The sequence below is a fragment of the Cydia pomonella genome, chromosome 8 (genome assembly GCF_033807575.1).
Source record: "Cydia pomonella isolate Wapato2018A chromosome 8, ilCydPomo1, whole genome shotgun sequence".
Classification (NCBI taxonomy): Eukaryota; Metazoa; Arthropoda; class Insecta; order Lepidoptera; family Tortricidae; genus Cydia; species Cydia pomonella.
This window is the reverse complement of record NC_084710.1, coordinates 12,249,084-12,262,350: the sequence shown is the minus strand read 5'-3', so window position 1 is coordinate 12,262,350 and position 13,267 is coordinate 12,249,084. Positions and strand designations below refer to the sequence as shown.

Below are 13,267 nucleotides of genomic sequence, written 5' to 3'. Positions count from 1 at the left end.
TTACTTTATCGCGCGGTAAAGTACCTATTTATCAATCGATTAATGTTGGTTCCTGCTTACAATCCGATATTCTTTATAAATACTTAAGTTTGATATCTTATCTCATACGATACCCATAAATATGAATAAGACAAGACAGAAATTCATCCATAACCAAAACATCGTAAGAATACCAGAGTATGAGAATGTTTGTTATATTTTAGAAATTCTAAAAATAATAGGTATGACTAAGTATAAATCATGTCTTAAATTTGATAACGTTTTCAGATAATAGACTAATATTTAAAACCTGTAAACTGTTTGCAGCTACCATTTACAGTTGATATTCTTGTGGAAAATATAAAAAATTCTAACCGGGCAAAATGTTCACGCTATTTAACGTTTTAACTTTGGCAATTGCCTGTAGGTGATCCGTTCAAATTAGTGTAACAATAATTAATTTGTAGGTTTATAATGAGGTTAATCGTATTGTAACTTTTGTTTATAGGCAGTGCAGTGTCCGTTGATGTGAACGATGCAACGAATAGAATTGCTAACGGGGCAGTTGCAGCGAATCTCCAATTTCCATACGCGGTAATAAACATTCTTCTCAGTATCTCGTAAAAAGTTATCATTAAACAAACTAACCCATATACTATATGATAGAGAGAGGCATAAAGAGTAATTGTATTGTATTGTATATGTAACGTTTGTGGTTTAAAACAAACTAATCATTTCTAGTTGTCCTTCTCCAAAAAAAAATAAAGGTATTTTTTTTTTTACTTATTCCGGGTGTATATTTAATAATTACAAACGTAAAAAATACATTAATTTCAAATTCAACCCTTATGCATAAATACAAGTTGATGAATCAGTAAAAGCATATCTGTTAATTCAGGTCTCGATACAACGTATTACCAATAATACGCAAGTAGCGACCAGAGGGCACAGGTGCGGAGGAGCACTCATCACCCTTCAGCACGTATTAACGGCGGCTTCGTGTATGTATGAGTGGAACGCTTATGGGTATGTTCAATCACCAACCATCCTATACGCCTTTTGAATGTCTAGTCTAGTGGATTGGAGAGGATAGTGGAAGGGATAAAGCCACCCATTTCTGTCGAGATATTTTGGCTAAAATTTCGAGTCAGAAATGGGTGCTTTCACCCGATGTAAACTCTTACTTCTCATTCGGGGTACGAGGAAAGTGAAATATGACTTACATTATTATTGTTTATTAAGATAATTAATCACAAATTCTCCTCTGCTTGGAATTGTAAATAATATTGCAGTGCCCAACAGGGTTCACAAAGACCTAGCTTATAAGTTTACCAACTGTACAACTACTTTGTGAATTTGCAATAAAATCTTGAGTATTGAGTAACATAGCTACCTCCACCTTCACTTCCATATACTATAAAAGCAAGCTGAAAAAAAACATAACCTCGGCTTGGCTGTGGTTGGGTGCCTTCTAGATCAATCCTAGGAAGCCTATGATATGAGAAAGACAAATTGATCTTCCACCGCAACCTTTAAAATACAACAAAGAAACTCTAAGATAAGGAACTCAATTGACCACTAATTATTTATAGAACGCCAACTCCAATCAACACTGGTAACTACCGGGTGTTCGCCGGTGGGTATTTACTATCCAACGATACTTCGACTGAAAGAGTCAGGAATATCGCTCAGTTCGTCGTGCATCCAAATTACCTCGGCATTCCGTCTTATGTTGGTGATCTGGCTGTCGTTTATGTAAGTATGCATTTCCATTATTACCTACAGACATCTACTATATAATTTAATTTAGCTAGCACGTCAGAGGCTTTGGATTGAGCATCTTTAACAGGATAGTGGGTCACGAAATTATTTGACATCTAGATATTTAAACAAAACGAATATCTCCAAATATTTATTCATTGATCAATTCGAAAAATACCAAAAATGACATCTGCTTTTTTTTGTTTAAGTAATTAATTTACTTCTAGTTTAAAAATGACACATTGATTTCAATTTTTTTGTTAGTATACATTCGAATTGGCCTGTCAATCTGTTTAAACAACTACTTACTAACCATGTCGGTAAAATCATGAAAATATGCAATCTATAATCCAACTCTATATATATATATAGGTCAATTATAAATTATAACAGAGATATCGTCAAATTCCTAGAAACAGATGGGTACATGACTAATCCATTTGCACTGTTTGCTTTGAATTTAGATAACGACATAGATGATTGATTAGATACGAAACTATTAAGTACTGCAAAGCAAACTATGAATAGCTACCTACCTATATAAGTTATTAATAGTTTTGACAACATGGTATGTACATCCCTGGATGTTGACTACTAGGAAGAATGTAAAGGGCAATTAAATAATAACATAAGAATATTTTTACTTAACTAAATAATTTAAATAAAGTGAGAAAAAGCTCGCGATTTCTGTATTTTTATCAAGAAATCTATAATGACAATGTTCAACCCGTCACCATTATTTCTACTGCACATTATAACTTGGAATAAAACTGCGGACCTTTTTATGATTATCATTTTTCAACACCATCACTCGTAACTTATTAAACCGCTTTTAGGCACATAATTCTAATACCCGGTATTTCTTTAAACTCTGTTAACTTCGGGGTATGGCTAAGTACATTTCAGGAAACTAAATGCATCATTAATTATACGAGGGTATATATATATTTTTACTTTTTACGTAAAAAGTAATTAATAGCGCTGTTGTACCATGGGCATTATTATTTAAATCCACCTAACAATTGAAAAATATTTCATATCAATGACATTTCGAATATCGATCGTCCGAAATAGTGCTTGCGTTTAGTAGCAAATGTATAAACTTATACTAAACACTAATAATCAATATGTAAACAAGCCTGTCGTAGTTTTTAGTGGTTTTTCCAATCAAAATGGTCAGATTATGCACTATACTTTAATTTACATTTACACATTTGGACCCGGGTACGTCCTTAAACTACGTCCAAAAGAGAGGTATGGGCATTGTGAATGTCATCTCGCTTTGTGTGGTAGGGCACAGCCAGTGGATGTCATTCCAGATCTAGAGCAGACCCCAACTGGAGAAGTACCTCCACCTTACAGGAAACAGCAGCCAAATAACACTAGACCCTACTCATAGTGTTGTGTTCCTGCCGGTGAGTAAGGTTGCCAGAGCTCAATGAGGGGGGGGGGGGCGGGTTTAGGGTCGGCAACGCGCATGTTACTCCTCTGGAGTTGCAGGCTACATAGGCTACGGAGGCTGCTTACCATCAGGCGGGCCGTATGCTAGTTTGCCACCAACGTAGTATAAAAAAAAAAAATAATAATAATTATCGAACTTATGCGGTTAGGTGTAAGGCAGTATGAAATTCCTTTACATATCATCTTCACTCATCGCACCTGATATGTAGTATTTCCGGACCTAATTTGACGTAAGTCATGTCATCATTTCATAGCAAGTTTGAGAAAAAGTATATTATAATACAAGACAAGTGTGCTACGTTGGTCACTACACTCGAGGCGATATTGTCTGCGCGCGAGCTGAACGTGAGCGCGTTGAAGAAAGAATGTAATGACCAATGCACACGTTTTTGTGTTAATCCGATTGACCTTCTTTTGTTTTTTAACGTCAAATTGTGACACAACGTCTTGGCATCCAACCATCAACTAGCTTCAGTTAGCTTGGTACGGTGATTTATTGTGCATATTCGTTGCTAAGCAACGGCGGTGACGCATCGTGCAGGCGCGCGGCCTTACGCGCGTAAGGTTGTACATCGCTGGTAGAGTGGCGAGCCGAGTAGGTCGCCACAAAACAAATTGACTACAATTTTTTGTTTTAATTGCAAGTTTGAGAAAAGCACTATACATATCTCGGTGAGAAACGGGGTTGCCGGCCGCGTATCTCTATCCGGCTACGCTACGCTCAGCCGTATATATCTACTTGGCCTGCAACCCTACGTTTCCCGGCCTCTATAGTAATGTACTATTTCTAAAAATTTGCTATGAAATGATGACATAACTTACGTCAAATTAGGTCCGGAAATACTACATATCAGCAGGGCTAGCACATGATTGGGGCGAGATCTACCCGTCCCTTTTTTACTGAATAGAAAAAGACGGGTAGTCTATCTCGCCGCGATATACTCTCGCGCCAATCATGTGCTAGGCCTACAGGTGCGATGAGTGAAGATAATATGTAAAGGCATTTCGTACTGCCTTACACACCCAGGACTGTTAAGCAACCTTCTTTTGTTTTTTAACGTCAAATTGTGACACAACGTCTTGGCATTCAACCATCAAAAAATAATATTTTTCAGTTAGCTTGGTACGGTGATCTGGTGTGCATATTCGTTGCTAAGCAACGGCGGTGGCGCATCGCGCAGGCGCGCGGACTTACGCGCGTAAGGTTGTACACCACTGGTAGAGTGGCGAGCCGAGTAGTTCGCCACAAAACAAATTGACTATTTTTTTTTTGTTTTAATTGCAAGTTTGAGAAAAGCACTATACAAATCTCGGCGAGAAACGGGGTTGCCGGCCGCGTATCTCTATCCGGTCTATATCTACTTGGCCTGCAACCCTACGTTTCCCGGCCTCTAATAGTAATGTACTATTGGATAATAACTACAAATAAATAAATAAATAAATATTATAGGACATTAGTACACAAATTGACTAAGTCCCACAGTAAGCTCAATAAGGCTTGTGTTGAGGGTACTTAGACAACGATATATATAATATATAAATATTTATAAATACTTAAATACATAGAAAACACCCATGACTCAGGAACAAATATCCATGCTCATCACACGAATAAATGCCCTTACCAGGATTTGAACCCGGGACCATCGGCTTCGTAGGCAGGGTCACTACCCACTGGGCCAAACTGGTCGTCAAACTACAAATTTCCAGCATCGACGCTTTGTTAAACTTTCTTAGCACTATATTTAACATTATTGTTTACAGCTAAATACACCTTTCGCAAATTCAACCGTGGTCCCTTTGTCGTTGCCCGCGAATAATTACAACCCTGCTGACTTTACTGATTGCGTCGTTGCGGGCTGGGGTGCTGCTACCGTTGTATCTTCAGTCACGGTTAGTGAAATTTACTTTTCTCAAAAATATCCGGCAACTTTGCTGATTAAAACTTTGATGGATATTTGACACATATCCGTTATCGCCAAATCTTCCGTCGCAAGATTCGCACGGCGCGCCATACTTGTACATTTTGTTCCTTTATAACTTGATGCCCTCTCTTAAGATGTTTTATGAAGTTTATTTTTAATTAGTTAATTTAACATTTTATTATTTCAGGCTAACGTTGAGCAGAAATACGCCAATACTTACATCTACAACCAGCAAGTGTGCACGTCAGTCTACAATCCCCTGCATGGATTACCGAACATTTTACCTTCTATGATTTGCGCAGTGTCTTATGATATAGTTTCTTCAAGTTGCAATGTAAGTAATACTCATACAGTTATATTTATAAATTCTGTTCTAAGTGAACAGTTGTATATATGTTTAAGACTAATTGACAATATTTCATATTTTTGAGTGCTAATTTTTATTGTCTGGGTCAAAAAATCGCGAAGATTTAAGATACTTACATATTATTATTATCATCGTATTTTCACGAATTTTTTTTACGACCAAAAAAGTCGATTCAGATTCTTACTTTGATCCAAAGGGCGTATACAACAAACTTCTAATATCGGCTAGATGTCGTCACATGCTGTGTTTCACACATTTTAAAAATCTCATCAAATAATAAAAAAATCTTGATGCGCACGTGACATTTATATAAATGAAATTTCTTAACTTAATTGCCCTTTAATTGTCAGTTATATTTACTTTAAAACATGATCATCAGCTGCATTATTGTTTTCGAACGAGACAAATAGTTATTATAATATCCAGTAGTATATAAAACGTACATCGTAATATTGATAACTTTACATAACCCAAATGAACTTTTTATTATCAACTTTAAACATTCGAAAAGTGCAAGACTGAACAATAAGAATGATGAACTACTACTCGTATCAATAGGGTCAAGTGCCGAAGTTGACAAACCGGATAACCGGAAACAAACTTTTCATAGTGCTGCAACTTCCGCTTCAACTATTTTTGTTTTTTTTTTTTCTAAATGATTGGAAAATAAGTACATTAAATAATCTTACGTTCTATATGTGTCTTTCTCCGAATGGTTCTCGCTCTGGGAAGGAAGGAAAATTATTAATATGAAATGTTGTCAAGCAGCTGACTGGTATAGTCAGATTTACTTACTCAACAATGGTTTTACAAACATAAATATTGTGGGAAAAACTAGACCTTAGTTACTTACTACTTATACCAAAGTTATTATTATATATTCTAGGGTGACGAAGGAAACGCCCTCGTATGTGGCAATACGTTGACGGGTATCCTGGCGTTGCACAGCAACTGCGCGGCCACCTCTTATCCTGAGATCTACACCAGGGTATCCAACTACACCGACTGGATCAGACCCCTGGTTTCATCGGCGAGCACTTTTACATCTGGTGCTTCCGTTATTTTATTCCTCACTTTAATTCAAATGGCGTTTGTCAATCTTCTGAGCTAATATTTTAGGCATATAGGTATTTTAGAGGAAGCGTAGGTCCGTCAAGTCCATTTAAAATAATACAGTGAATAAAAATTTAAGCCACTCACGCCATTTTGGCAAATAGGTCTGGTAGTATTTATAATGTAATTGTATGTTGTGATGTTATCAGTTAGAATTAGATTTTCTAGGCTCAGTAAGTCAGCTATCAAGTGTTATCAACTGATTATTTTGATAAATCAATAACCACGATATCTATTAGGTACGGAAACAAGCAAAGCAATGAATAAATCGGTGTACTCGTATATATGTAATACGCATTTAATAATAGGTATGAGAAAAAATATAGCGTAATAGCATGTATAATAAATATTTTTTGACAATAATTAGATGTTTTTGTTCTCGTTATTTAACTTAAATTTTCGATGCTATGTTTCTTTTTATGATATAGAAGGCAAAGCAGAGCAGACGAATCGACTGATGGTAAGTAATTACCGTCGCCCATAGACACTCGCAACGCCAGAAGGGTTGTAAGACTTGTAAGTGCGTTGCAAGCCTGTAAGATGGGAGTGCGCCCTTTTCTTGATGGTTTAAAGGTCGTACTTAACTGTCCGGAAATACCACAGGCGATCGTTCATTCCACAGTTTAGCTGTTGTTTAGTTTAGCGGAAGTATTCATGAATTTTTCTTAGTCAATAATCATAATGAGTAAGCAAACTGTTAATTTTATTACGAATGCCTATCGAGCACTTCTCTACTACATACTAGAAAGGTTTTACTTAAGTGGTTTACCTATAACCTGATTATGATATTATTTTCATATGGAATTTCTGTGTCGAAATTTTAGCCGATGTTATCCTTACAATCTGGACCGTAATATCGGAGCTGCTGACACCTCATTTATAAATAAAAATTAAATTTTCTATGGTTTCAAAATATGTTAGGTTGTATTTTTTTGGGCGAGCAAAAATCACTTATTTTATAGGGTAAGTTTGAGAACTTATTAGGCATTAGGTAAGAGAGTTTAAGTTGATGATGGAGTTCCACTTATCATATTTTATCTCCAGAAGTCCGGCAACGTAAGGCGTCCTCAAGCCATATCGGTATATAAGTAGCGCGCGCGTACACGGGTTCATTGAGATCCTATCTAGAGCGGTACCGTTCTAACAAACTTTACCAATTAAACAGCTCACGCTTAGAATTTTAACAACGCGTTGAAAAGACTTAAATACGAAAACCTCGCAAAACATTACAGCATTGCGCAATTTATCCAGACCCATTAAAAGAGCAAAAATAGACTTTCATGAAAATTAATGCGTAATACGAGGTCATGTCCGCCTTACAAAATGACTAAAAGGTTAAAGGTGTTATAAATTTTGAGCACGTTCATTAGAGCCCGCATGGATCCCTCGCCCTAGCTTTTAGCCGACGACACACGTCGGAATTTCGTAATAAGATTTCCTTAATTTAAGACTTCCTCCCTTATACTCATTAAAGAAGTGTTGGCTCCCTTCACGGATCAACACGGCGGGGCGTGAAATTACCTACTATTACGATCGCCAAATTAGATGTGGTTTCTCCTTGTATTCACAGCCTGGGCTAATACTCGTCAGTTGGACCCGCACAAAACATTAGGTGCGTAACATTGGGAGCCTTTTGTTTTCCCATTTCATCACGGTCTGGGTAATATTACGTCTCGAAGGATTATATTTCGTTCGTTTCATTCTTCAGATATAACATTTACCAGGTAGTCCTTTGAACCTACAGGCGACTTTTGCACGATATTAAGAGACAGTCAATTGACTATTGAACTGATTTTTAGTTCAGTCATTCGTTCCCCTACCCTTTCCGTTCGTTCCACCGTTATAGTTGCTCATTCTTTTTTCGTGCACGGCGACGAACGCACGCGCCACTTTAGCTCCTCGGTTACGACAAAAATGTCGAAGCGCACAGCTAAAGAAAAGTTAAATTATTACCGTGAAAAAATTAAAAGACTAGAGGATCATAAAAGACGATACAGGATAATTTATGATTCGTCTTCATCGGAAGATGAAGGTAAGTTTGTTTATATATTATTTGGTGTTAAGAAGTGATTAAAAAGAGCCGACATAGGGATTGACTGCGAGTCTCTAACTATGATCACATAACCATCGGGGTTGACCGCGAGTCTCCAACGAATTTAATAAGCAGAACAATGCGCGCAGTCTTAAGTAGATGCGCGTTACTCTGCGACACAAATATTTTCGCAACCTACCCCCAAGAGAAAATATTTTTCATAAAATGTAATAATCACTTATTTTTCGTTTTAGATGTTGTAATGGAACAAATTCCAGACGGTTCCGTACCGGCTCATGATCCTATTATACAGGAACCACAGTTAAACATCGAAAATCCCGTACCGGAACATAAAAGTGATGTACCGATGCCAGATCATAATAACGGGATTCCTGCACCTGAAAATCAGGCAGATTTACCCTTGTCATCAGCTCAACCCGAGCTCGATCCGGACATGCTGCTGGCTCTCGGGGAGTCGACCGAGGCTAGCCCCGAGTATGGCGAAAAAATCCACGACAATTTAACGAAACTTTGGTTACCGTTACTCAAAAAAGGTATGACGAAGGAAACCAAAGATAAAATACAAAAAGACTATTTGGTTCCCGACAACTGTCGACTGTTACAGGCACCAAAATTAAACGTGGAAATTTCAGCAGCCGTACCCGATATGGTCCGGAACCGAGATAAAAATCTAGCCACAACGCAGCAACAACTCGGCCATGGGATCGCTGCCGTCAACAGGGCCATGGATATACTAATTAAATGTGTCGATGCCAACGGAATCGAAGCTATGAAACACCTCAGTAACGGCTGCCGCATTCTGTGTGACCTCCATGCGTCATCTACTCAGAGTCGCATAAAACTCATCACTCCTAGTCTCGATAAGACGTTCTTGCAAGTTATTCAAGATACAGAACGTGATGATACCCTATTTGGCAATAAATTGGGCGAAAAAATCAAGGCGGCTAAGACCATTGAAAAACAAGGTCTTCAAATCAAGAAAACGTCCCCAAAGAAACCCACGCCAGCACAGCCGTCGACAAGTCGAGCGTCATACTCGGGAAACTGGTCAGCGCCCCCTCGTTACGCGTCGAACAGGGGGGGGCGGAGAGGTGCTCGCAGGCAGACGAATTACACCCGTCGGACGTTTCCAGCTCCACAAGCGGCCAAGACATCTCCCGCGACCAAGACACGTGCCCATGCACCGTAACGCAGGTACATGCCGGCCGAATAAGTCATTATTATAACTGTTGGCTAAAAATAACATCGAACGACATGGTTTTGGACTGGGTCAGCCATGGCTACTCAATCCCATTTAACTCAGACGTAAAACAAACATTTGTTCCGTCAAACACGCTTGAACAAAATGAAGTCGCTGATATGAAATTAGCTATACAAAAGCTGTTAGATTTAGGAGCCATATCTGAGTGCCCTAAGGTCAAAAACCAATATATATCTAAGATTTTTCTTGCCCCAAAACCTAACGGAGGAAAGCGTTTTATCCTAAATTTAAGAGGTCTCAATAAATTTATTACTCCCTGTCATTTTAAGATGGAGGATTATCGCACGGCCTCAAAACTCATTCCTCAAAATGGTTTTTTAGCCACAATAGATTTGACAGAAGCATATCTGCTTATACCTATAAATATAAATGACAGAAAGTACTTGAGATTTCAATTTAATAATCTGACATATGAATTTACATCCATGCCATATGGTTTATCTGTAGCCCCTAGAGTATTCACAAAGATAATGAAAGAAGTGATGTCTAATTTGAGATCGCGAGGTCTCAAATCTGTCATTTATTTGGACGACATTCTGTGCATAGGAGACTCTTTTCAAGAATGTCTTAATAATGTTAAGGAAACCTTAAAGCTATTGCAATGTCTAGGATTTGTTATCAATTACGACAAGAGTTCCTTACATCCAGAACAGACTTGTAAATTTTTAGGGTTTAACTTTTATACCCAAAATTTGACCATTGCCTTACCCGAAGATAAACGAAACAAAATTGCACAATTGGCTCGTAAATTTCTAAGGCTCCCTAAATGTACCATTCGGGAGTTCTCACAACTCATCGGAGTTTTAGTGTCAGCCTGTCCCGCTGTAAAATATGGTTGGGTTTACACAAAAAACTTAGAAAGGCAAAAATATCTCGAGTTATTAAAAAATAACGATAATTTTGAAGCTAAAATGAAACCTTCTAGTACCATACTGGACGATCTTAACTGGTGGTTAAATAATATTAGTTCATCAAATAATTACATGAGAAATCCTAATTTTCAACTCGAAATTTACAGTGACGCATCCAACTCAGGTTGGGGTGCGGTTTGTGGGAAAAATAAGATTAATGGCACGTGGAAATCTTCAGAACGAGATTCTCATATTAATTATTTAGAATTACTGGCTGTCTACCTCGGATTAAAGAGCTTTGCAAAAAATATTACTAATTGTGCAATTTTGTTGCGGGTTGATAACACGACCGCTATAAGTTATATAAATCGCATGGGGGGCATACAGTTTCCACACCTAAACGATTTGTCTCGTACAATTTGGCAATGGTGCGAGAAGCGAAATATATTGATCTTTGCATCATATATAAATACAAAAGAAAATATTGCGGATCCAGAGTCTAGAAAAATAGTTAACCCTGACACCGAATGGGAACTTTCGGACAGAGCGTTTGAATCTATAGTACACCGGTTTGGTAAACCAACAATAGACTTATTTGCTTCTCGTTCCAATGCAAAATGCCAAAATTTTGTGTCATGGAAATGCGACCCAGATGCGATAGCGGTCGACGCATTTACAATTAACTGGAGTAAAAAATATTTTTACGCCTTTCCCCCTTTTTCGTTAATTTTAAAATGCCTTAGAAAGATCGTAGACGATCAAGCAAATGGAATATTAGTGTTTCCTTTTTGGCCATCGCAACCGTGGTTCCCCCTATTGCAGAGCCTTCTTAGTTCGGAGATAATGTTTCTCAACCCGAATAAAAATTTGCTTCATTCCCATTACAGGGACTGCCATCCCCTACACAAGGGGCTTACCCTGGGGGTCGCGAAGCTCTGCAACAGTCCTTCAGTCGAAGAGGCTCCCCACCAGAGGCTATAACACTGATGTTGGCATCACTCTCCGACAAAACAATACAACAATACGAAGTTACATATAAGCTCTGGTGGCAATTTTGCACCGTTAATTCTATTGAAATTTTCAATCCCCCAAAATCGACAATATTGTCTTTTTTAACAGAACAATTTAACAAAAATTGTGCATACGGCACACTGAATAGTCACCGTTCAGCCTTATCCTTGTTATTGGGAGACAGTGTCGGTTCGGACGATTGCGTGAAACGCCTTCTTAAAGGTGCGTACAAACAAAGACCGAACGGTCCCAAGTATAACCATACATGGGACCCTCAGGTTGTTTTAAACCGTGTCTCTCACTGGTATCCAAATACAAGTATAAGCCTGGAACTATTGTCGAAAAAATTAGTTACATTACTGGCCATATGCACAGCGCATAGGGTTCAAACATTATCGCTTATAAAAATCGAAAATATTGTTATTACCACAAACGGTGTCAAAGTTGGAATCACGGACATAATTAAAACATCAGCTGTCGGGCGAGAGCAACCGGTCCTCTTCCTCCCATATTTTAAAGATAATGTTTCTATATGCCCTGCTACAACTCTCAGAGATTATATTTTTGTAACAAAAAATAAGAGAGTTGATAGCATAGGACATTTGTTATTGACATACAAGACTCCACATAGACCTGCAACTTCTCAAACCATCAGCAGATGGATTAAAAATGTTTTGTCGGAAAGTGGCATTGACATGACAGTGTTTAGCACGCACAGCGTGCGCCACGCCGCCACGTCGGCCGCGAGCCGCGCCGGGGTCAGCGTCGACACTATCCGCCGCACAGCAGGCTGGACCTCGGCGTCTACGTCGTTTGCGCGGTTCTATAATAGGCCACTATCGGATGAAGGACTCTTTGCGAGATCTGTTTGCTTGCCGAATACAAGTGACAATCCTTAGATAATAAGATTATCGATCATAAGTAGATGATTTTTTGATTATATGAACAATTGTTAATATTAGATGACTGACCAATAAGGTCACGTCAAAGAAGAAAAGAAATATATTGATTTCGTGTCTATATACCTATAGTTTCATTCCACCTTAAGCAAAACTTTAAGACTCTAAACATCTACCTGGTAAATGTTATATCTGAAGAATGAAACGAACGAAATATAATAGATGATCAAACGAACTTCTCGAGCGAAGTTCGATCACTATTATATGAGTCGTTTCATTCGAAGATATAATAACCCTCCCTCCCTAATACGACCCCAAATTTAAAAAGTTTTGCGTTTTCTCTAAAGATAATGAGCAACTATAACGGTGGAACGAACGGAAAGGGTAGGGGAACGAATGACTGAACTAAAAATCAGTTCAATAGTCAATTGACTGTCTCTTAATATCGTGCAAAAGTCGCCTGTAGGTTCAAAGGACTACCTGGTAAATGTTATATCTTCGAATGAAACGACTCATATAATAGTGATCGAACTTCGCTCGAGAAGTTCGTTTGATCATCTAATAGGTAATATGAATCCCGTGAGTA

General features: G+C 38.1%; 2 protein-coding genes across 2 annotated transcripts; both read left to right on the top strand.

The window, feature by feature from the left end:
- Positions 1 to 285: 285 nt before the first annotated feature.
- LOC133520604 (protein C activator-like) lies at positions 286 to 6,969 on the top strand. Its single transcript, XM_061855110.1, has 7 exons — positions 286 to 402; positions 488 to 573; positions 878 to 1,005; positions 1,572 to 1,734; positions 4,966 to 5,094; positions 5,314 to 5,460; positions 6,380 to 6,969. The coding sequence occupies exons 1-7, from the start codon at positions 363 to 365 to the stop codon at positions 6,602 to 6,604; spliced, it is 918 nt and encodes a 305-aa protein (XP_061711094.1). The 5' UTR covers positions 286 to 362; the 3' UTR covers positions 6,605 to 6,969.
- A 121-nt stretch (positions 6,970 to 7,090) lies between these two features.
- Positions 7,091 to 12,804, top strand: LOC133520603 (uncharacterized). Its single transcript, XM_061855109.1, has 3 exons — positions 7,091 to 8,638; positions 8,893 to 9,853; positions 11,659 to 12,804. Exons 1-2 carry the CDS (start codon positions 8,521 to 8,523, stop codon positions 9,846 to 9,848), a joined length of 1,074 nt encoding a protein of 357 aa, XP_061711093.1. The 5' UTR covers positions 7,091 to 8,520; the 3' UTR covers positions 9,849 to 9,853; positions 11,659 to 12,804.
- The last annotated feature ends 463 nt before the right edge of the window (positions 12,805 to 13,267 follow it).

Bases quoted from the DNA above. Each gene is read 5' to 3' on its own strand.
- LOC133520604 (XM_061855110.1), top strand. From the start codon at position 363: ATGTTCACGCTATTTAACGTTTTAACTTTGGCAATTGCCT. The intron at 403-487 runs GTAGGTGATCCG...TTTTGTTTATAG, and splicing joins TTTAACTTTGGCAATTGCCT to GCAGTGCAGTGTCCGTTGAT. The intron at 574-877 runs GTAATAAACATT...CTGTTAATTCAG, and splicing joins ATCTCCAATTTCCATACGCG to GTCTCGATACAACGTATTAC.
- LOC133520603 (XM_061855109.1), top strand. From the start codon at position 8,521: ATGTCGAAGCGCACAGCTAAAGAAAAGTTAAATTATTACCGTGAAAAA. The intron at 8,639-8,892 runs GTAAGTTTGTTT...TTTTCGTTTTAG, and splicing joins GTCTTCATCGGAAGATGAAG to ATGTTGTAATGGAACAAATT.